This window comes from Monodon monoceros, unplaced genomic scaffold (assembly GCF_005190385.1).
Source record: "Monodon monoceros isolate NGI ecotype Baffin Bay Population unplaced genomic scaffold, NGI_Narwhal_1 Super_Scaffold_6, whole genome shotgun sequence".
In the NCBI taxonomy this organism is placed as follows: domain Eukaryota; kingdom Metazoa; phylum Chordata; class Mammalia; order Artiodactyla; family Monodontidae; genus Monodon; species Monodon monoceros.
In genome coordinates, this window is record NW_021703783.1 from 63,505,230 (window position 1) to 63,529,560 (window position 24,331).

General features: G+C 35.8%; 1 protein-coding gene across 7 annotated transcripts in view; it reads right to left on the reverse strand.

The window, feature by feature from the left end:
- The window catches only part of PPFIA2 (PTPRF interacting protein alpha 2), a 472,979-nt gene that overhangs the window by 110,582 nt on the left and 338,066 nt on the right, over positions 1-24,331 (reverse strand). For all 7 annotated transcript variants that reach the window (XM_029205874.1, XM_029205875.1, XM_029205877.1 and 4 more), the window contains one exon: positions 10,269-10,490. In XM_029205874.1, the coding sequence (XP_029061707.1) occupies positions 10,269-10,490 (222 nt within the window). The remainder of the gene's footprint in view (positions 1-10,268; positions 10,491-24,331) is intronic.

The following is a 24,331-nucleotide window of genomic DNA, read 5'->3' on the forward strand; positions in this document are numbered from 1 at the left end:
CCAAAAAAAAAAAAAAAAAAAAAAAAAAAAATCAATAAAATTAAAAATGAAAAAGCAGAAGTAACAACTGACACTGCAGAAATACAAAGGATCATGAGAGATTACTACAAGCAACTATATGCCAATAAAATGGACAACCTGGAAGAAATGGACAAATTCTCAGAAATGCACAACCTGCCAAGACTGAACAAAGAAGAAACAGAAAATATGAACAGACCAATCACAAGCTCTGAAATTGAAACTGTGATTAAAAATCTTCCAACAAACAAAAGCCCAGGACCAGTTGGCTTCACAGGCGAATTCTATCAAACGTTTAGAGAAGAGCTAACACCTATCCTTCTCAAACTCTTCCAAAATATAGCAGAGAGAGGAACACTCCCAAACTCATTCTATGAGGCCACAATCACCCTGGTACCAAAACCAGACAAAGATGTCACAAAGAAAGAAAACTGCAGGCCAATATCACTGATGAATATAGATGCAAAAATCCTCAACAAAATACTAGCAAACAGAATCCAACAGCACATTAAAAGGATCATACAACATGATCAAGTGGGTTTTTTTCCAGGAATGCAAGGATTCTTCATTATACGCAAATTAATCAACGTGATACACCATATTAACCAACTGAAGGAGAAAAACCATATGATCATCTCAATCGATGCAGAGAAAGCTTTTGACAAAATTCAACACCGATTTATGATAAAAAAACCTGCAGAAAGTAGGCATAGAGGGAACTTTCCTCAACATAGTAAAGGCCATATGTGACAAACCCACAGCCAACATCGTCCTCAATGGTGAAAAACTGAAACCATTTCCACTAAGATCAGGAACAAGCCAAGGTTGCCCACTCTCACCACTCTTATTCAACATAGTTTTGGAAGTTTTAGCCACAGCAATCAGAGAAGAAAAAGAAGTAAAAGGAATGCAAATCGGAAAAGAAGAACTAAAGCTGTCACTGTTTGCAGATGACATGATACTATACATAAAGAATTCTAAAGACGCTACCAGAAAACTGCTAGAGCTAATCAATGAATTTGGTCAAGTAGCAGGATAGAAAACTAATGCACAGAAATCTCTGGCATTCCTATATACTAATGATGAAAAATCTGAAAGTGAAATTAAGAAAACACTCCCATTTACCATTGCAACAAAAAGAATAAAATATCTAGGAATAAACCTACCTAAGGAGACAAAAGACCTGTATGCAGAAAATTATAAGACACTGATGAAAAAAATTAAAGATGATACAAATAGATGGAGAGATATACCATGTTCTTGGATTGAAAAATCAACATTGTGAAAATGACTCTACTACCCAAAGCAATCTACAGATTCAATGCAATCCCTATCAAACTACCAGTGGCATTTTTCACAGAACTAGAACAAAAAATTTCAAAATTTGTATGGAAACACAAAAGACCCCGAATAGCCAAAGCAATCTTGAGAATGAAAAATGGAGCTAGAGGAATCAGGCTCCCTGACTTCAGACTATACTACAAAGCTACAGTAATCAAGACAGTATGATACTGGCACAAAAACAGAAATATAGATCAACGGAACAGGATAGAAAGCCCAGAGATAAACCCACGCACAAATGGTCACCTTATCTTTGATAAAGGAGGCAAGAATATACAGTGGAGAAAAGACAGCCTCTTCAGTAAGTGGTGTTGGGAAAACTGGACAGGTACATGTAAAAGTATGAAATTAGAACACTCCTTAACACCATACACAAAAATAAACTCAAAATGGATTAAAGACCTAAATGTAAGGCCAGACACTATAAAACTCTTAGAGGAAAACATAGGCAGAACACTCTATGACATAAATCACAGCAAGATCCTTTTTGACCCACCTCCTAGAGAAATGGAAATAGACACAAAAATAAACAAATGTGACCTAATGAAACTTAAAAGCTTTTGCACAGCAAAGGAAACCATAAACAAGACCAAAAGACATCCATCAGAATGGGAGAAAATATTTGCAAATGAAGCAACTGACAAAGGATTACTCTCTGATATTTACAAGTAGCTCATGTAACTCAATAACAAAAAAACAAACAACCCAATCCAAAAATGGGCAGAAGACCTAAATAGACATTTCTCCAGAGAAGATATACAGATTGCTAACAATTACATGAAAGAATGCTCAACATCATTAATCATTAGCGAAATGCAAATCAAAACTACCATGAGATATCATCTCACACCAGTCAGAATGGCCATCATCAAAAAATCTAGAAACAATAAATGCTGGAGAGGGTGTGGAGAAAAGGGAACACTCTTGCACTGCTGGTGGGAATGTAAATTGATACAGCCACTATGGAGAACAGTATGGAGGTTCCTTAAAAAACTAAAAATAGAACTACCATACGACCCAGAAATCCCACTACTGGGCATATACCCTGAGAAAACCACAATTCAAAAAGAGTCATGTACCAAAATGTTCATTGCAACTCTATTTACAATAGCCAGGACATGGAAGCAACCTATGTGTCCATTATCAGATGAATGGATAAAGAAGATGTGGCACATATATGCAATGGAATATTACTCAGCCATAAAAAGAAACGAAATTGAGTTATTTGTAGTGAGGTGGTTGGACCTAGAGCCTGTCACACAGAGTAAAGTAAGTCAGAAAGAGAAAAACAAATACCGTATGCTAACACATATATATGGAATCTAAGAAAAAATAAAAAAGGTCATGAAGAATCTAGGGGTAAGATGGGAATAAAGACACAGACCTACTAGAGAATGGACTTGAGGATATGGGGAGGGGGAATGGTAAGCTGTGACAAAGCGAGAGAGTGGCATGGACATATATACACTACCAAACGTAAAATAGATAGCTAGTGGGAAGCAGCCTCATAGCACAGGGAGATCAGCTTGGTGCTTTGTGACCACCTAGAGGGGTGGGATAGGGAGGGTGGGAGGGAGGGAGGGAGACGCAAGAGGGAAGATATATGGGAACATATGTATACATATAACTGATTCACTTTGTTATAAAGCAGAAACTAACACACCATTGTAAAGCAATTATACTCCAATAAAGATGTTAAAAAAAAAAGAAATTTGGACACAGTGGGGGGGAAAAAAAAGAATTTCAGGGAAGTGAGATGGGAGGTAAGTGGTGGCTTTTTGTATATGTATGTGTTTTGTGCACATGTGTGTTTAGATTTGTACTCTCTTGATAGTCTTTGACTTTGAAAATTATGTGTATATAAAAAAATTAAAATTAATTAAAAAGTCATATTCTATAAAGAAACTCATCATGTTTTCCTTAGTCTCCCTGCCTCCCCCTACCTAGTATTACTTGACTAGGGAATGACACCATGCTGCACAGAAATTTAGGATCATCCTTGAAAACTCCTCTACCCTAACTCCCACTTAATAGCCTAATCTGTCATCTTGCCATTAGTCTTTTCTCCTGCTTACTTATTCCCAGCCTGCTGACCAACTTGCTTCTTGACAATACCTTTGTATGTTCCCCTCCATCTTCAATGCAAAATCTGAGCTACAAAGCCTTGCAAACACATAGCTTAATGTCCTGACACTTTCTTTATGTACAATATCTCTATGTACTGAGAGGAATAGTGAAAAATTCATGTTCACTTAGGACTTGGGAACGTGATATCCTTTGTAAATAAGGTTTTACAGATGTAATCAAGTTAAGATGAGATCATACAGGATAGGGTGGGCCTTAAATCCAGTGACTGGTGTTCTTATAGGGAAAGGAAGATTTGGGGACGAAGATATACAGAGAAAAGTGCAATGTGAAAAAGGAGACAGAGATTGTCTTTATACTGCCACCAGCCAAGAACACCAAGGATTGCTAGCAACCACCAGAAGCTAGAGGACGCAATGAAGTTCAGAGGGAATACTGTATGGTTCTGTTGATACCTTGATTTTGGACTTAAAGTCTCCAGAACTATGAGAGAATAAATTACTGTTGTTTTAAGCCATCCCTTTTATTGTAATTTGTTATGGCAGCCCTAGGAAACTAACACACTCTGCAACATTTCTATCTAGAATGAGATTTTGTTGCCTTTTTGACTACCTTAGTCTTGCTGAACTTTAAGACCAAACTAAAGACTACTTGGTTAATTATGTTAATATTAATGTTCAAATGTATGCAACAATTAATCCATCAATTTGGCAAAAATTATCCAAACTAATTTTTTTCAACATTATATATGCATCCCTAGATTTTAGCTATCCAAACAAAAGCTACTATTTAAAAAGCTTTTGCTTAAGATTTTGACTTTTTCTGTTTCCTATATTTTTTAGTCCAATGAGGGTAGAGTTTTCAATCTTAGACTATTCCTTCAAAGTGCTGCTTACAATTATTAATTCTGTATTGTTAATTTCATTTTCACACAGAACTCTAGGAATGTTATGTCAATTTTGTAGCCCAAGAAAAAATTCTAAATTTAGCCTACATATATCAACATCTTACAAAATTATAATAGCCATAAATTCAGTTAAAGGCATACACGTGTTTCTTTAGAACATGAGCACGAAGTAGTACATACTTGCTTTCAATTCTAGTTTTTGATACTTATTAACCCTGTTATGGGTAAACACTGCTTAGCTTTTCTAAACTTCATGTGCTTTCTTTTTTCTTATATATTTTTTTTTTCGGTTTTTGGTTGGGATGTTAATACATGACATTGTTGTGATATATTTTAAGTGCTTTGCATGACGTCTTATGTACAATATACACTCAGTAAATTCTAGCTTCTTTTTTATTATTATTCTTTTTTATTACCATGTACAATACACACTAAATAAATAATAGCTTTTTATTATTATTTATGTATTATCTTTTTCTTACTATTATGCCTATAATTAGCTGATCTGACAATGGCGTATATTACATATAGGAGTCATTGGATGTGACTTTGGTATTTCATTTTTAATTCAGTGATTCATATGGGAGATTCAATTTATAACTGCAGGCTGTGTTGCCAAGAATAAATTTTGAATTTACATGTTGGAGAAGTATCTTTTTGCTGTGTGTTACTTGGAAATTTTAAAAAAGAAAGCTTTTTCTAGTTCCTGAAAACTGCTGCCTAAAAAAAGTTGAAAAACTGCACAAAGGATTAATTTTCTCTTAACTTGAAGTTTATGTTAAAACTGGATTTTATTATATCAAATAAATATAATTCTAGAGTAACTTAGAGCTAGTAAAGTGAAAAATATAACTCCATGTTTCAGATAATAGAAAAGACAAAATTGATATGTATTCACTCATATAATCACATAGTGAACATTCAAAGAGCTCTTAATAAGAAGTTGGAGTGATAAGCTGTATTCACAAAACAAAATATAACTGAAATACTTCACAGAAAATTCTCTTTGAATATCAATATATTTTATGAGATATTAGTATCCAAATACCCGATTAGTAGCCTTCTTGATTAGAGTGGAACAAATATCGTATATTAACGCATATATGTGGAATCTAGAAAAATGTTACAGACGAACCTATTTGCAGGGCAGGAATAGAGATGCAGACGTGGAGAACAGACGTGTGGACATGGGGCAGGAGGAAAGGGGGGTCGGATGAATTGGGAGATTGGGATTGATATATATACACTACCATGTGTAAAACAGACAGCTGGTGGGAACCTGCCATATAGCACAGGGAGCTCAGCTCGGTGCCCTGTGGTTACCTAGAGGGATGGGATGGTGGGGAGGTCCAAGAGGGAGGGGAATATATGTATACATATAGCTGATTCACTTCGTCGTATAGCAGAAACTAACACACCATTGTAAAGCAACTATACCCCAATTTAAAAAAAAAAAAAAAAAAGAGTGGAGAGGTAAACTAAGCCTCCATATGAGACTGACTATATTTTCTAGTCTGGGTACTATGCCAAGCTTTAACCCTTACTCCAAGAAGTGACAGTCAATTTAAGGAGCGCTTAAGATAAAACTTCAAACAAAAGTAAACTTTGTAAATATACAAGACATTAAACAGATGTAATCATCACCCTGGCTTAAAAAGAAAAAAAAGAAAAGTAAACTTTGAATAGATTTATTTCTTGACAAAGAATAATTGCAAAAATATATTCTGAAACCATGAATGAAATATATTTACACAATTTGTTTCAGATATATTAGACTATGCACATGCACAGCAAAATGCATTTCAGTTTTTAATTATGTGGTCAGTTTTTTCCTATTCTCTATTTTTTTCCTAATTAATTCAACAAATAGTTATTGCTTATATCATATATAAATCATACTGGGTTAGCAGTGCTATAGGGGTAGCAAGGAGAATCACCTTGTTTGTCTTTTCTACTTAAAATCATGCAATCTGGTAGACTTTGTTGTGACCACAGCTCAAGAATACATAAACGCGAAATCCGGAGTTTTCAGTGTTATGTGATACCATTTTAAAGTATGTGATTTTCACATTTTCTTGCTTATTGAAAAGATCAAAAGATTGATTATTTAGGAAGCAGTTATAGTGCAGCTGCATTTTTTATGATAGTTGCTATCACTGAGTAAATGATTGCATCTTGTTGATTTGGGAAGCTGCTCATAGTGGAAGAAGCACAGATTTTGAAGCTGGGGTAGTCCTCTATTCTTCCTGGTGCTGGGGGGTGGGGAAGGTAGTGTGTTGGGGAGAAGAGTGGTTAGGCCTTGGACAAGTTACTTTACATCACCTGAGAAAAATGGGACAATTACAGGTACCTTCCCTAAAGGACAGAAGGAATTAAAGAAATTAAATATAAACCAGGCTCCCATGGCTTGCATCCTGAATCTTATGGGAAATATTTTATTTGGTCTTCACAGTGTGCTTAATACACACACACACACACACACACACACACACACGTGATGCATCTAGAAAGGCAGACAGAGTATAGGCTCCTTGTTCAGGTCTCATTAACCCTATCACTTCCTACTTTTACACCTGGCACTTCACACATTTATATTGTTTACCTGGTTTTGAAGACATTTGTGTTTGCAAGCCCCCTCAAAGGTGAGTGATGAGAAATACTCCTTTCTTGTGAAACTCTTCTAAGATATAACTACCCAGAACTTATAGAGCTGATAAGAATAGTTATATTGTAAAAGAGGGGCCTGGTGAGGGCCTGGTGAGGGGCTTCCCTGGTGGCCTGGCGAGGGGCTTCCCTGGTGGCACAGTGGTTAAGAATCCGCCTGCCAATGCAGGGGACACAGGTTCCATCCCTGGTCTGGGAAGATCGCACATGCTGTGGAGCAACTAAGCTCGTACACCACAACTACTGAGCCTGTGCTCTAAAGCCCACGAGCCACAACTACTGAGGCTCGCATGCCACAACTACTGAAGCCCGCGTGCCTAGAGCCCATGCTCCACAATGAGAGAAGCCACCGTAATGAGAAGCCCACGCACCACAACGAAGAGTAGCCCCTGCTCACCGCAACTAGAGAAAGCCCGCACACAGCAATGAAGACCCAACACAGCCAAAAATAAAAACAAATAAATAAATAAATTGAAAAAAACAAAGAATTCCTGGTGAAAGCAGAACACCTTACCTATGAGAAGGTATTCCTAATTATAAAAAAAAATTTGGCATCAGATATATGATTGACATTTTAAATCTGACTTAGCTTTTTGTCACCTACATCCAAAGACTATTAGAATCAAAGGGTTAGTTTTACTTAGGTCATAAGAAAGGGAGAGCTGGAGATACTGGGCTCTATCTGCAAATGACACTGGATTAAACAAGCATTAATAGAATAGGTGAGTGTTAAGTGAAAGAAAAACAGCTAAATCTGTGGGACTAAGAGAATGAAGAAATAGGAAATGAGCAAAAGCTCAAGAAATGGCCCTGGTGGTTTACTAGTCAAAAATCTTAGTGTTCCTTAACAGTAATATAGAAGAGGGGTTAAACTGCATGTACTTTATAAATTCTCTGAGTTTGGGTTGTGGGAGGAGTGAAGATGAGAGATGCATTCCCGAGCTGTTAACTCACAAAAAGGTGTATCGTTATCTGTGCGGTGACAGAACCACTTCATGGATTATCTACCTTACTCTGAGATAGTAGGCATTGTTTGGGGACATATTCTGATTTCATCCATGCCTTTTTATGTTTACACCTAACACCCGTAAATATCCATCCTTTCAACAAGAGCTTTTGAGTGCCTAGTATATACTCAGTAGTTGTGTATGTGATTAAAATAGAGCAATGAACAAAACTAGACAAAACAAAAAACCCCCAGCTCTTATGAATCTTTATATACAGTGGAGAGCAAAGCATATGACAAACAAGTAAATCAGCAAAGTACATACTGTGTCAGATGGCAGTAATTCTGTGAGATTTTTAAAAAATGAAAGAAGAAGGAGAGTGTATATGTGTAAATACCACAGTTAGGGAACACTTCACTAAGACATTTGAGTAAAAGGCAGAAGGAAAAGAAAATGCAACAGAATAGATCTGGCTTGCTTAAGAGGCCACAGTAACTGAACTGAGTGGATTAAAGTGAAAGAGTAGTAGATGAGTTCCCAGAGGTCAGAGGGTGGGAGTAGAGATTGTACAGGGTTGTTGACCACTGCAAGGACTTCGATTTTACTGTAAGTAGAATAGGTAACCATTGAAGAGTTTTAAGGAGAAAGTGACTTGAGCTGACTTACACTGCAAGAGGTCACTCAGGCTGCTGTGTTGAGTATAGACTATTAGAATAATCCAATGAGAGATGGTGGTTGTGTGAAATAAGGCAGAGCCATGAAGAGTGTGTGAAGAGGTCACAGGACGGATATATTTTGAAGTTGGAAGTAATAAGATTTATGGATGAAGCAAATGCAGTGTGTGAGTGAAAGAGAGGTACCAAGGACAGTTCCAAGGTTTTTGGTCTAAGCACCAATAATGGAGTTGCCGTCAGCTGAGATATGTAAGACTGCAAGTAAGTCTGGCTTCTTGGGGGGAATATCAGGAAAACAGTCTTGAGAATGTTAATTTTGAGATACTCGTTAGAGATCTAGATACAGGCATCTGGAAATCAGGAGAGATGGATAAGGTGGAGATATAAAGTGGGAATCATAAGACCATGGGTAGTTTTTGGAGCCATGAAACGGCATGAATTTACCAGGGGAGTTAAGGTAAATTGAGGAGGAAAGGCATTCCACGGTTGGGGATGAGAAGTAGAGCCAGTAAAGGAGCCTGAGATGGGGGTAGCAAGTAAAAATGAAGGAAAATCAGGAACAGTGTAGTGTGCTATTAGCCAAGTGAAGAAATACACCAGGAAGTGGTAATTAGATCAAGTGCTTCCAAGGACTGAGAAGTGTCTCCTGGATTCAGCAACATGGAGGTCAAACTGGATAAGAACAGTTTTGATGGGACCGTGGAGGCAAAAGTATGATAAAATGGGCTCAAAGGAGAATTGGAAGAAAAGAATTGGATACATAGAGTCAACTCCAATAACAGCTAGTTAATGATGTACAAAAGATAAAAAAATAAAAATATGATTTAAAAGAACATGTAAAAATGGAAAAGGTGAAAAGTCACAAAATAAAATTTTCATAAATATAGATAATTTTCTTTTTAATTAAATAGAGTGATAACAGTGAAAAGATTCTAAACTTTTCACCTCAGCTGGTACGATGATTTGGCAATATCACAAATAAGACATCTCCTTGTAATTTTTTTCGTAACTTTAAAGTACCCACTTTTTCAAATAGATGAAGTGATGTTAAGTTTAGTAAGAACTGAACATATAGAGAAAGAAAGGTTCCCACTTTCACACATGTACTTTCACATTCACAGATAGAAAACCAAAATAAGAGGGATATTTTTAAAGTAATGTCTTTGAGTATTCCCATCTGCTAAGAGTATAGCAATTCATTATTCGTACCCGAATCTAGGGTTATTTAAAATTAACAGCTTAAAACATTTAAAAATTCATTTAAAAACCTGTAGTTTTTATTACTTCTGAGATTTGACACCAACATTTTCTTTCCATACATATTTATGGGGTGGGATAGGGAGGGTGGGAGGGAGGGAGACGCAAGAGGGAAGAGATATGGGAACGTATGTATATATATAACTGATTCATTTTGTTGTAAAGCAGAAAAAAAAATAAAAAAATAAAAATAAAGGGGTGATGAAGTAAACTATTTTTGCCTTAGTGAACAAGTTTCATAACTAATATAATGCATACTGATTTACGGTCTTTTGAGAAAAGGTAAAGAGTATATGCCATTGGGGAAATTATGGAAAAAGCATCTCAGAGACAGCATTCAGGAAGCAAAGACTGAAAGTGCCGCGAATCACTTACCTCCCTAATGTCCCTTTGATACTTAGTGTTCATTTCTTCTGTTTTAATGAGATCCTTTCTTGCTGTCTCTGCTTCCTGTTCCACCTCTCCCACTCGGGAAGAAAGGGCTGCTAAACGTTCTTTCATTTGGGCCATTTCATAGTTTTGTTTTTCAAGCAATTCTTGTAGTTCAACTATTTGACTTGTTTCATCAGTTGAATCTATAGAACCATTGGACAAACGCTGCAGGAAAAGAGAAAGAAACTGCACTTAGAATTTTCTTCATCTTTAATTTAAAATTCATGAACTTAAAGATATGAGAATGATAAAGATTTCATACTGGGAAATAAGAACTCTAACAGAACTAGCTTTGGAGGAAAACTAAGTTTCTGAGAAAACTCATAATTGACATTAAAATATAAAAGTAGATCAGTAATTTTAAAATAGGTTAATAGATGCATTTGAACTGGAAACTATTATATATGCTACATTATACACAGTTTAGCACAAAACATGGATATAGCATAAACATTCAATAAGTGGCAGCTATTTTTAATCAATTACATATAAAATTTATTATAAATAAATATTTATGTAACACAGCATGTTATTATTAAATAATAAATAAGGGCACAGAAACTATGTAATATTTTCTATTTTTATTCAAGATCCTTTGTGAATTTGCAAGTCTTATTTTCAATGACTCTCAGTAAAAGAAAATTTACACTTTTCTTTTAAAGAAAGTTATTCCTGCTGTGAATCTGACCTAGCTGGAACAAAGGTATAGCATAGAAAAGTCTTGCTTTCTATATTGCTATCAACATAAAAGTAATGAGTGCACACAATCCACAGGAAAGAGGCTGAAGAGTTTAAATACTTTGAGATTGATTTTTCCTCTTTTTGAAGGGGCTGCCTGGAAACCAGGGTAACTCATGTCTTCAGAAGGATGACCTACAGCCTAGCTGCACTGGAGAAATTTTGTGATGAAGACAGTGCAGGAACTGGGGAGAAATAAGTGCTAAGAGAAAAAGATCACAATAAACTAGAAATAGGAAAGTATGGAGAAAAAAAAGTACTATCAATTCTGTTAGAATGCTTGTTTGGAAAATATGAATTCATTCTAGCATGACAATTTGACAATAAGAAACAATTTGAAAAAAAAAAAGAAACAATTTGAACATAATGTAATTTTTGTGTTTTCTTATGTACAATCTCATTCCTGATAATCACTGGCTGAACACAGAAAACCAGACCTAGCTGAATCAATCAGTGTAGGAATATACAAAATGTACACATGCACTTTCCTCAAACATCTGACACCAACCTCACACTTCATCAAGCGCTTTGAGTCAGCCCATCCATATCTGTGTTACACCTGTCTGATTTTAGATACTCCTTCCACCACTTCACAATAGATCACAGCTATCACCCTTCTGACATCCACTGTGATCAGCAAACTTCAGATCTTTTTCAAAGTAAAGAGTTAAATTTATCACAGGAGGTATGCAATCCTTAACCATTTAACATGTGTAAAACTGTGCTACTATTTTTAGTATTAGAAATACTAGAAATAGTATTTAGAAATAGTATTCTATTTCTTTTAAAAGTCATTGATAAAGGTTTTAGTGTTGTACTGCAAACCCCTTTCCCCCATAAGCCCTGTGTTTTTTATTTTGAAATTTTGCATAACTCATGATATTTTGGAATGCAAATGTCATATTAGACAAAACTGACTGTAGGATAAAAGGAGTATAGAAAGCATCACAAAAGCAGTGAGAAAAATAAAATAGAGAGAATGGGAAAGCAAACAAATGGCAAGAGGTATTGGTAAGTCCAGTTACCTAACACGTGGAGAAACAGCTGGACAAATCAAAATTAAAAGGGCAGAGAAAGATAGAGTCAGTCTTAAGATAGCATCTTAAGATACCAGTTGGATTTGCAGAATTAGTACTTTGAAAATATTACTGAACTTTTGTATTGCAAGTGCCAAACGTCTTATTATCTAGTGAAAGGTGTAAGAGTGTTGGAAAGGATCAAAGGTCAGTTGACCAGTTGCTCCTTCAGAGTCTTGATTCCCCTAGCTGCTGGGATTGCTTGCTTGCGGAGGGATCAGAGCTGAGAACATGCCTAGCAATTGCTCTTAGTGGAAGGGAACTGCCTTTCCAAAGTTAAACCCCTCCGTTGGGGCGTGCAATACCACATACAATGCAGAGCAGTATTATTGTGAAGCTAATAAAAAATCAACAATTTAGACAGTTTTTATGAACACAAAACCCAAAAACATTGATAGTGACATTTATATAAGATACCATTATCTGTACATTGAACTGGGAAAAGCCTATTTATATTCATTAGACAGCAATTGAGAACTGGTTTAGGGAGAAAGGCTAGAGCGACCTGCCAATCAATTATGTCTAAATTTGGGATAACTGAGGTATGATATTACAGGATTTCTGTAATAATAGCAAATATCTTCGAACTCTGTACACCACTTACAAGTAATGAGGCAACCTTAAGCTTTAATAGAATTTCTGCCTCCTCACATTGAGAATTTCCTCTAGTCAACTAAAAAATGGCAATTTTTAGAAACTACAAAAGTCATTAGAAAATACATTTTTGCAGTGAAAAATGTTTTCTGTCATTGAAAAATTACATTTAAGATTTGAGTCCTTAAGAACTTTGGAGAAACTGAGACTTAGGTAATTACACGAAGTTGATTTGAATTAAAATGCAGAACTTTGAATTCCGAGGTCATTTCATCTACCCTTTACCGTATTACTTTTAATCAGAACATAAAAATCAAAACGATAAAATAACACATGCTGGATGGTATTGACAAGTAACAAGAATGTAGTGTGTGTATGTATAGCTATATGAATATACATACAACAGTACACATACACACACACACGTGTATAAATTCTACAAATATTTGTTCAGTGCAACTGAATGATGTTAATTTTCTAATTAGAAAAATGATTATTCCAAATCTGTGCACCTGAAGTCCATTAAACTCTTGTCTAAAAGTTGCAATTTTTTTAATGGGCTCAAGGTAAGAGAAATTTAAGTAAATATAAATAGTAATCAGACAACGAAAATAAAAAACTCTCAAAATGTTAACCTCTTCAATTCCTTTAAGTGACAGATGTGTACTGCATAGTCCTTATGCTACTTTGGAATTTAGTACTACCCATGGAAAATTTTTGAACAGTCAATTTTTCTCTGAAGTGCTTATTGACATTATATGTTTAAAAATGTGTAATATTTCATCTGTTCAAATCACCTTAAATATATTTTGTGCTGAGCTTAATATATGTTTTCATAATTTCGGAGTGGAAAGGTCATCTTAAACCTGTGGTGTATACCTTAGAAAAAGAATATGCAACTTTGTTCCAAATCATTATTATCTTGGTCTACCTTTAAAATTGTGGCACTTTAACATAAAGGGCAAATGAGAGAATTAAAGGAAAACCCAATGCTTATTTTAAATAGCTTTATCGAGATCTAATTTACATACCATAAAGTTCAACCATTTCAAGTGTAAATGTCAACGGTGTTTAGAATACTTAAAGAGTTGTGCAACTATCGATGTAATCTAATTTGAGAATATTCTCATTACCCCTAACAGAAACCTCATACCCATTAGCAGTCCCCTAAGAGCAGACCCCCACCCCCAGCCCGAGGCAGCCACTAATCTACTTTCTTTCAATACAGATTTGCATATTATGTACTTTTCACATAAATGGAATCACAGAACAGTCTTTTGTGATTGGCTTTATTCACTGAACATAATGTTTCTGAGAGTCATTCATGTTGTGGCATATTATCAGTATTTCATATCTTTTATTGCTGAATAGTGTTTTACCATGTGAATATTCTACATGTAATTTATAGATTCATCAGTTAATAGACATTTCAATGGTTTCCACCTTTTGACTACCGTGAATAATGTACCTGTGAACATTTGTGTACAAGCCTTTGTGTGGACATACGTTTACAGTTCTTGTGGAACTCCTAGGAGATTCCTAGGAGAAGAATTCTCCTAGGAGAAGCATTGCTGGATCATATGATAATTCTATGTTTAACATTTTGAAGAAATATTTCCCAAAGTGGTTGCCCCATTTTACATTCCCACCAGCAATCATGAGAGTTCCAATTCCCCACATCCTCACCAAAACTTGTCTTTTTATTATAGTCATTCTTGTGGGTATGAAGTGGAATCTCCTTGTGGTTTTGATTTGCAATCCCTAATGACTAATTATGTTGAGCATCTTTTCTTATGCCTACTGACGTTTTGTGTATTTACTTTGGGGAAATGTCCATTCAAAGTATTTGCCCATTTACTAATTGGGTTATTTGTCTTTTATTGTTGAGTTATAAGAATTGCTTATATATACTTTGGATACAAGTCCTTTGTCAGATATATGACTTATAAATAGTTCTTTCCAGTATTTCGATTATCTTTTTTACTTTCCTGATGGCACAGTTTGAAAGTGTTTTTAATTTTAATGAAGTCCAATTTATCATTTTTCTCCTTTATGTGCTTTTGGTGTTATACCAAGAAGTTATTTCTTAACATAAGTTTATAAAGACTTCAATTTTTTTTCTTTTAAAGTGTAGAAGTATACACTTAAATTACTAGTTTTCAAAGGCAATAAAGGCTCAGATGATAAAATGTTTTAAATATATATTTTGATTCAATCAATAATTATTTACTGAGCACCTACTATGTGCCAAATAGAAGAAATTAGGTTTTAGGATTTTTAAAAAATATGATGATACATTCCCGACATTAAGGAAATTTTCATCTAGCAGAGAAGTGACACACAAACAAGCAGGTATTAAGTACTGCAATGAAATATTATCATAGAGTTATGTTTTGCTTACATATTTGTGTTATGGGAGCAGAAAGAAGATACCTTTTGTGACACTCTTTGAGTTGGGTTTTTAAAGGTAAGCAATTATATTTCAAGTAAAATAAGGGAGGGGGTAGTTATTCCAGGAAGGAGAAACAACATGAGCAAAGGCAGGGAGGCATTCTCTGCAGGGGGATTATGAGTAGCCCTGTGTGCAGAGCAAAAGATGTGCTGTGGGGAAATGGGAGGATATGAGACCTGAAAGGGAGGGCCAGCATACATTAAGATGTCCTTAGCTTCTCATATGAAATAGCATGAACTTTGGGTACTAAACAGAATGACAGAGAGTCATCAAAGGTTTTTGAACAGGGAAGTTACCTGTAAACATTTGCTGGCAACCTGCTCATCTCATGATCCTGGTGGTCTGTGTAAAGCCTTTCTTAACTGCCTGTAGTGGACAATTTTTGCTTGCCTGCTCAGCATCCATTTTTCCTTCCCACTTCCCCACAGTTAGAGTTGCCAGATGAAATACAGGGTACGCAGTTAAACATTTTTTTCCTTTGGAATGTACTTTATTATTTTCTTTTAATTAAAAAAATTGTTTATTGTGGTAAAAGTCACATAATATAAAACATACTACTTTAATCATATTTAACTGTACAGTTCAGTGGCACTAAGTATATTCACATTGCTGTGCTACTCTCACCATCATCCATCTCCCGAATTTTTACCTACCCAGGTAAATTTGAATTTCAGAGAGACAATGAAAAATTGTTCAGTATGTCACATGCAGTATTTGGGTCAAGCATATACTAGGGGAATTGATTATGCAAAGAAAACATTGAGCCAAACCCAGAATGAAAGCATAAATTATGTGTTTACTTAACAAAGGAAACAGAAAAATCAAAAACTGGGAGACACAAGTGGGTATAGGATTTTTAAAGCCACCCGTTGTAGCTAGAATTGAATAGGCTACAGCAAGAAGATGGGAGTGGGTGTAGGTGGAAGGATGATATGAGTTCTTGAGGTGATGTGGGTTCTTGAGATCATTGCAGGACTTTGACTTTTACTCTGGGTGAGATGGGGACCCTATGAAGGTGCTGAGCAGAGGAGTGGCATGATCTCACATTTTCAACGCATCCCTCTGCTTTCTTGTAAAAGCCAGACTGTAGGAGTAAAGGATAAAATTAAAGAGATGAATTATAGAGGCTTTTAAGTAATCCAGGTGGATGATAATGCTGGCTTGCACCAGGGTGTTAGCAGTGAAGGTTGTGAGAATTGGTCATATTCTTTCAATGGATTAGACGTGATATGTGACCAAAAGCATAGACTCAAGCATGACTTTAAGAATTTTGGTCTTCAATTAGAAGAATGGTGTTGCTATTTATAGAAGAGGGGGAATCTTCAGAAGAAACAGGTTTGGGATTAGGATGGGGTAAAATAAAGAACTGGGTTTTGGAAACAAAGTTTGAGGTAACTTGTGAGATGTCAAAGTTAAGTCTCTTAGGCTGTTGCATGAGCCTGCAGTCAGGAGTAGTCAGTGCATGGATGTTTTCTATGAAAAATTATAACACTGGATGAGATCACCTGTGGAGTCAGAGGGGAGGATCCTCAAAGGTGACTAAGAAGGTATCTTTAAAGATCTCTTCACGTATCACTTTATCAGAGAGGTCTTTTATTCCTGCTATGTAATATGTATTTTGTTTGTTGTCTGTCTCACTCACTAAAATATATATTCCTAAATTTTCTCTCTATCCCAGGCTTAACCTGTATATTCTTGTATGTTCAACTACTACTCCATTTTCCTGCTTGAATATCAAATAGGCAGTCCAACCAAACTCAGAATGTTCAAAACCAAATTCCTGTGCCTCTTCCCCAAACCTGTTTCACCTTCAACCTTCACCAGCTCAGTTGGTAAAAACTCCATTCTTCCATATGCTTCCACAGGCTGAAAAACTTTGGTGTCACCACCAAGTCCTCTCTTTTTCTCCCATCTCCTATTGAGTCTATTAGAAAAACATGTTTGCCTTATCTTTGCAATAGAATAAATATGACTCATTTTTGTGCTGTCTACTGCTGTCACCTGTTGGGGAAGCAGTCTTCATGCAAACTGCCAACCCTCTCCAGGATTGCCCAGTCAATGTCCTGCATCTGAAATATTCCCCTACATGGAAGCTAGGTGTCAAGGTATAACTTGGCCCCAGATTCTTCTTCCTTATTAGGAGAAACCATTTCCCTCTTCTAGGTATGCAGTGAACTTCCTTGTATTGCATGTGCTGTATGTCACCTGGCAGCCCCACCAGTGTATCTGCCCCTCATGGGAAGAGAACGGGTCTTCTCCTGCAGCATGAGAGGCGTGCGTGCAGTCCATTGTCCTGCCTCTGCTACCAGGAAGGACCAATTCCCTAGCCACGAGAGATTTGTGCAGGCCACAGACGCTGATCTTGCTGCCTCTCTTCACCTTTGTGTGAGTAGTGTTGTTCCAGTTGGACAGGTCAAAGGTTGGGAGACACAAGTGGGTTTAGAATTTTCAAGGGGACCCAGTGTGGCTAGGATGGAATGAACTACAGCAAGAGGATGGGAGTGGATATAGACGGGCAGATGATGTGGGATCTTGAGATCACCGTAGAACTTTGACTTTTACTCTGGGTGAGATGGGAACCGGAGGAAGATTCTATGAGCAGAGCAGGGGCAATCTATTAGGAAAACATGTTTGCTTTATCTTTGCAGTACATGTGAATCTTCCCCATGTATGCTACCTCCTGTATGTCAAGGAGCTCCTTGTTGTCAGTCCTCTTTGCTGACTCTGAAACCCCAGAAGATGCAATAGGCTGAGGTATGTGGGCTCTGACTTCTGGTGGTTGGTACTGTTATAATCTTTGCCATCTTCCATGCAAATCCTCACCTGGGATTGGTAGCTGGTTTTCCCTGCTCAACACCAGCCCTTGTCTGCATCATCTACTCTCACTAGAATCACTGTAATAACCTCCTAACTGGTCTCTTTGCTTCTAACTTTGTCCTTTTATGTTAATTCTTAAAACAACCAGAGTGATCCATGGTGATCTTGTTACATGATAGATAAAGTTATTCCTCTGCTCAAAACACTACAATGGTTTTTCATTCTACTCAGCACAGGAGCGAAAACTTACAGTGAGCAATAACCACTGCCCCATCCCCCTTCCCCTTCCCTACTCCCCTCCCCTTCCCCCATGCCTTTACCTCTCTGAACTCTCTCCTACTATTCTCCCATTTGCTCTCTTGCTTCAGCCACACTAGCAAACTCATTGTTCCTCTAATAAAGTCAATCACTGTCCCAAGTTACAGTCTTTGCTTAGTTCTTCCTTCTGCTTGGAATGCTCTTCCCCTAGTAACCCACATGACTAAAAACCTCAACAATTTCAAGGACACCAATCTTGACCACCTTATTTAAAAGTGCAAACTGTCTCCATCCCTACGTCTCCCTAGGACTCTTGATCCTTTTGTGTTTCTCTAATTTTTTTTTCTTCAATAGCATTTATCATCTTCTAACATGCAAATGATTTACTTATTTATATTTATTGTTTATTTTCTGCTAACCTCCTCCAACTTGCTGGATTATAAGCTTCAGGAGGTAAAGAGCCTTATATGTTTACTCTTTGGTGTATCACAAGTGTCTAGAAAGATGCCTGGCACATGATGCAATAGACTTTTGTTGACTAAATAAATGTTTTGATTCCTTCTATGTCTCTAGTGACCAAAACACAATCTTCCACAAAAATATATTTGTTGGATGAATGAATGAATGTTTCCATTAATGAATATGATGAGTTTTAGGAAAAACAGTAAGGATTCAAAAAGAAAAGAAATATAGAGACAATATACTTAGCTTTCATTGTATAAAGTTTATGACAGGGAATTTAGTCTTTTTTTTATACTGTTTTAAAAGCACTATATAGATGAATTATCTATAAGAGTGGAAAAATTTGAAGTAAAATTAGGAAAGCGTTGTTATAAATTCACCTTAAAACAAATAATATGGTCAAAATAGACAGCCTATGTGTAAGACCAAGTGGAATAAATGAAGCCCCAGAGGCCTCATCATGTCACAGTCACAGTGACTTCTCATGAGATGAAGCCAGGAATTTACACATGTTCTTCCATATTATACCAGGTAAAAAATGGAAATAGGTCTCTCTTTGAATTTGATAATCTCCAGCAAAATGACCTAACCATTAATATTTTTTTCACTCTACTTCTAGCTTTAGCATATATTAAAGAATACTCGAACATGTTTACAAAACAGTGATACAGTCAAATTACTAATGTGATCATTTTAATTCTGCATTTTATGCTCCTTTAATGGTTATTATTTATTTTGGGCATATATTTGTGGCCATACATTGCTCTCCTGCCAAAGAATAGCAGTTTGTTAAACATAATAATAAATAATTTTTCACAGTGCTTTTAAGTGATGAGAGTGCCTCTTTAGTGTACAGAATAGAGGGCATTTAAATTGCTATAATAACATAATAATAATTGATTTCTCCCTTGGATAGATATTTCTTGACAAGCTATTCCAGAGGATTTAGGAACTATGTTAATTATAAATTTTTAGAGTTCGATGGTGCTGCCCATGCGGAATGAATATTTGGTTGACCTTTTTCATTTTCCTCAGGAGCTATTACACTTGGCAGTAGACAGTTTTCCCCCAGACTTACTGAGATATAGCTGACATATAACATTGTGCAAGTTTAAGGTGTATAAAGTGATGATTTGACGTATATATACATTGTGAAATGATGACCACAGTAAGGTTAGCTAACACAGCCATCACCTCACATGGTTACCATTTTTATTTTGCGGTGAGAACATTTGAGATCTACTCTCTTAGCAACTTTCAAATACACAATACAGTATTGTTAACTACAGTCACTATGGCAGCTGATAATTTAAACTTTATTCTGAACATATTTCTGAACTTGACTTGTACATTTTTGACACCTCCCTGCCCATGTTTTTCATGACTAAAACATAAGTCTTGGATTCTCTCCTAATGAATTTCAAAAAGCTCTTTTTTCTTTTATGCATTTTACTTCTCATGGTTTATTAATCTTTCTAGAGAAAATAGAAAAAGATGCTAAAGAGTGGAAATTAGGAATTTATCTTACTATTAATTCAGGTATTAGAGGCACAGATATACTTAAAATTCATCAGCATTTAAGGGGTAAACAATAAGCAGTTCCATTTCATTTTTGAAAATAGTTCTATAAAATTTTATGGTTAGAGATGAATTATTGATTATCTGCTCAAAGAAGTTACACTAAGATTTTCACTCATTAACATAAATATCCAGCACCAATAATTCTTTAGCGGATATGAAGAAATCCTTAAAACAGGAAAGTAATAAAGTATATTTCATTCTGTGAGGAAAAGAGAAATGTAGTACAAAAGAAATGTAGAACAAAGAATAAAGAAAAAAACCCCAAATCCATAAAAAGGAAGTGTTCATAGGCATAAAAATAATAAGTAACAAAAATTAGAGCTGATAGTTCATTGTAAATTCCATGCGAGTCATCAATGTATTAGGATGAAAGAAATATACATAACAGAATGAAAGATGGAACCAGTCAGGGATTCCATAGGCTGATAATGAAGTCTGTATGTGGACTATATGAGTAAATCTGAGACCAGGCCTTGACCAAAGAAGGGACTTGGAAGACTTCAGTCAATCTGATACCCTAGCAAATATTTCCTTTTATTCCAAGAGATCGTTGTGCTCCTCATTTTACTTCAAATTCTCAAATTTGGATTTGCCTCCAAATCCCCATATAAGACTGTATCTTTCATTAGAATAATGACAAATTAGAATAATAGCTAACATTTATTGAGTACTTACCCAAGAACTTATAGCTAAAAATTTTTCTGGCTCTAAGCTTTCATTTGTAACAATTACTCCATTTCCCTAACATTATTAAGTTCTAAGTGTCAGGTACTGTTCCACATGAATTATGTGCATAAACTCTTTAATCCCTGTAACAACCTATTGGATACAGAAATGGAAACTGAAGCACAGAATATATTTTGCTTAAGGTCACACTACTAAAAAGTCATAAGATTAAGATTTGAATGAAGGCATTCCAGTTTCATATTCCTAGGAGTCTGTACTTTCTCTCTACCTACCCCTATCCCTTCTTCCTTCTTTTGTCAATTTTCTCTCTCTTTTTTTGTTCATTCTCTCTTGTTCATTTATCATTTCATTTATCCATTCATTAAACCTACTTATTGCTTCATTTATTCATTCAATCACCAAAACTCTGTTTAGCTTCTACCATATGCCAGACACTAGGTTGGGTGCTCAGAATATGAAGACTCCTGCTTAAATGCAGCATAATGTGGGAAAAAAGAATAAACCAAATAAAGCAACCAATTAACCAAATTCATAAGGACCAGATAGCAATTCAGCACTGGGCATTTCTAATGCTTCAAGGCTATGGCTTTTGGGCATCTGCCTACACTGCTTTTGTTAATCTCCATATTGCTTTTAGCTCTCAAAAATCAGACCTGACTTCAGGTTTCAAATCTTGTCCAACAAATAACAACATTTTGTCTTTGATTTGAAATTCTACAGCACAGAATTCACAGCTGTTACTTCTAATTCCACAATGACTCCTTAAATCTGTTTCATTATATGTAAATCATTTATTTATAATCCCTGCAAACCTAGAGACTATGACAAAGCAGAACTAATATTTGTATTCCACATCAGTTATTCTCAACCATTAGAATCCTTGGAAGAACTGAATAAAAATATAGAATGGAAACCACTCTAGACCATATCCAAGGGTGGGGTGCAGACATATAATTGTTTTTAAATCTCCCTAAGTAACTGCAATGTTTAGTTGAGGTTAAGAACCACAGATCTATATTATCCAGGTACTTTACTAATAACTGTATGTAATTTATTCATCAAACCTAAAAAACTGGCATAAAGAGGAAAAGCTTCAAAGTAATACAATAATAAAATTGTTGGTGAAATATATGTAGTAAAAGATGTGATAATAGACCCAAGAATAGTAGACCCTAGAATCAACTAATTATTTTTTAATGTAATATTTCAAATGGAACGGCTTGACTTTATCTCTTAATTCCGAATGATGAGAAGAAACAAACCTCTATAATAGAATTGACTAAATATTGCCCTGCTTGGAAGGTTTCTAGACCAGATGATTTCTTTTTTTTAAATAAATGTATTTATTTTTATTTATTAATTTTTGGCTGCATTGGGTCTTCATTGAGGTGTACAGGCTTCTCATTGCAGTGGCTTCTCTTTTTGCGGAGCATGGGCCCTAGCCACGCAGACTTCAGTCGTTGTGGCTCGCAGCCTCTAGAGTGCAGGCTCAGTAGTTGTGGCACACGGGCTTAGTTGCTCTGCGGCATGTGGGATCTTCCTGGACCAGGGCTCGAACCTGTGTCCCCTACATTGGCAGGCAGATTCTTAACCACTGAGCCACCAGGGAAGCCCCCCAGATGATTTCTTATAGTTACTTCTCCATTAATAATTTTACTGTTCAACACTGAGATCTGCAAACTCATTATGATAAAGTAAATTCCTGATAATTTTATTCAATTAAAATATCCAGCAATAGACCTTTGCTTGTCGGTTCTTAGTTTAATGTGATCAATAATGTTTTGTTAATAAATATAAAACAGATTTATTATCTTTACAGAAATTCTAGGCCACTTTTTAATTTCCACTGAATTTAAGAATCTTTTCATCTGAGGAATTTCTTGTCATTCTGAAGTTCTTATAATGCTTAAACTAGAATACACATCATTCACTAGCTGATGTATGTGGCTTAATAGAAATATACTTCATTTTTATAGTGTCTTAAATCTAAATAAAAGATGAGAAATTTCTAATGTTGCCATGATCAATGTTAATAACACTCATAAATATAAAAAGTAGCTATTTCTCATATTACAACATGAAATAAAAATACTGAATTATTAATGTGGAAAAACACTCATCTGTAAAATTCTTAATCTATATAATTAGAAGATATGAGGAGATGAATTGTACATAAGGAGTTTTTTTGTTTGTTACTGTTTTTTATTTTTGTTTTCAATTGAAAGTCTTCAAATGTTTCTTTGTTCAGCTATAGAATAAAGAAGTAACACTGAAGGGGATCTTTCTAGCTGTAAGAATTACTAAGGAGTCCTTTTAGATATGTAAATATAAGAAAAGTATACATCCTGCCCCAGAGGAAGAATATTTAGTGGAGCCTTGATAAATGATTTCTTCCACAGTGTCTTGATGGGGTGGGGGGTGGGGTTTGCATAATTAGCATGAAACCTCTGGAGGGAGAGGAAAAGAGAGACTTTCTTTTTTTTTTTTTAACATCTTTATTGGAGTATAATTGCTTTACAATGGTGTGTTAGTTTCTGCTTTATAACAAAGTGAATCAGTTATACATACACATATATCCCCATATCCCCTCCCTCTTGCTTCTCCCTCCCACCCTCCCTATCCCACCCCTCTAGGTGGTCACAAAGCACCAAGCTGATCTCCTTGTGCTATGAGGCTGCTTCCCACTAGCTAACTCGTTTACGTTTGGTAGCGTATATATGTCCATGCCACTCTCTCACTTAGTCCCAGCTTACCCTTCCCCCTCTCCGTGTCCTCAAGTCCATTCTCTAGTAGGTCTGTGTCTTTATTCCCGTCTTGCCCCTCTGTTCTTCATGACCATTTTTCTTTCTTTTTTTTTTTTAGATTCCATATATATGTGTTAGCATACGCTATTTGTTTTTCTCCTTCTGACTTACTTCACTCTGTATGACAGACTCTAGGTCCATCCACCTCACTACAAATAACTCAATTTCATTTCTTTTTAACAGCTTAGTAATATTCCATTGTATATATGTGCCACACCTTCTTTATCCATTCATCTGTTGATGGACACTTAGGTTGCTTCCACGTCCTGGCTACTGTAAATAGAGCTGCAATGAACATTGTGGTACATGACTCTTTTTGAATTATGGTTTTCTCAGGGTATATGCCCAGTGGTGGGATTGCTGGGTCATATGGTAGTTGTATTTTTAGTTTTTTAAGGAACCTCCATACTGTTCTCCATAGTGGCTGTATCAATTTACATTCCCACCAACAGTGCAAGAGTGATCCCTTTTCTCCACACCCTCTCCAGCATTTATTGTTTCTAGATTTTTTGATGATGGCCATTCTGACTGGTGTGA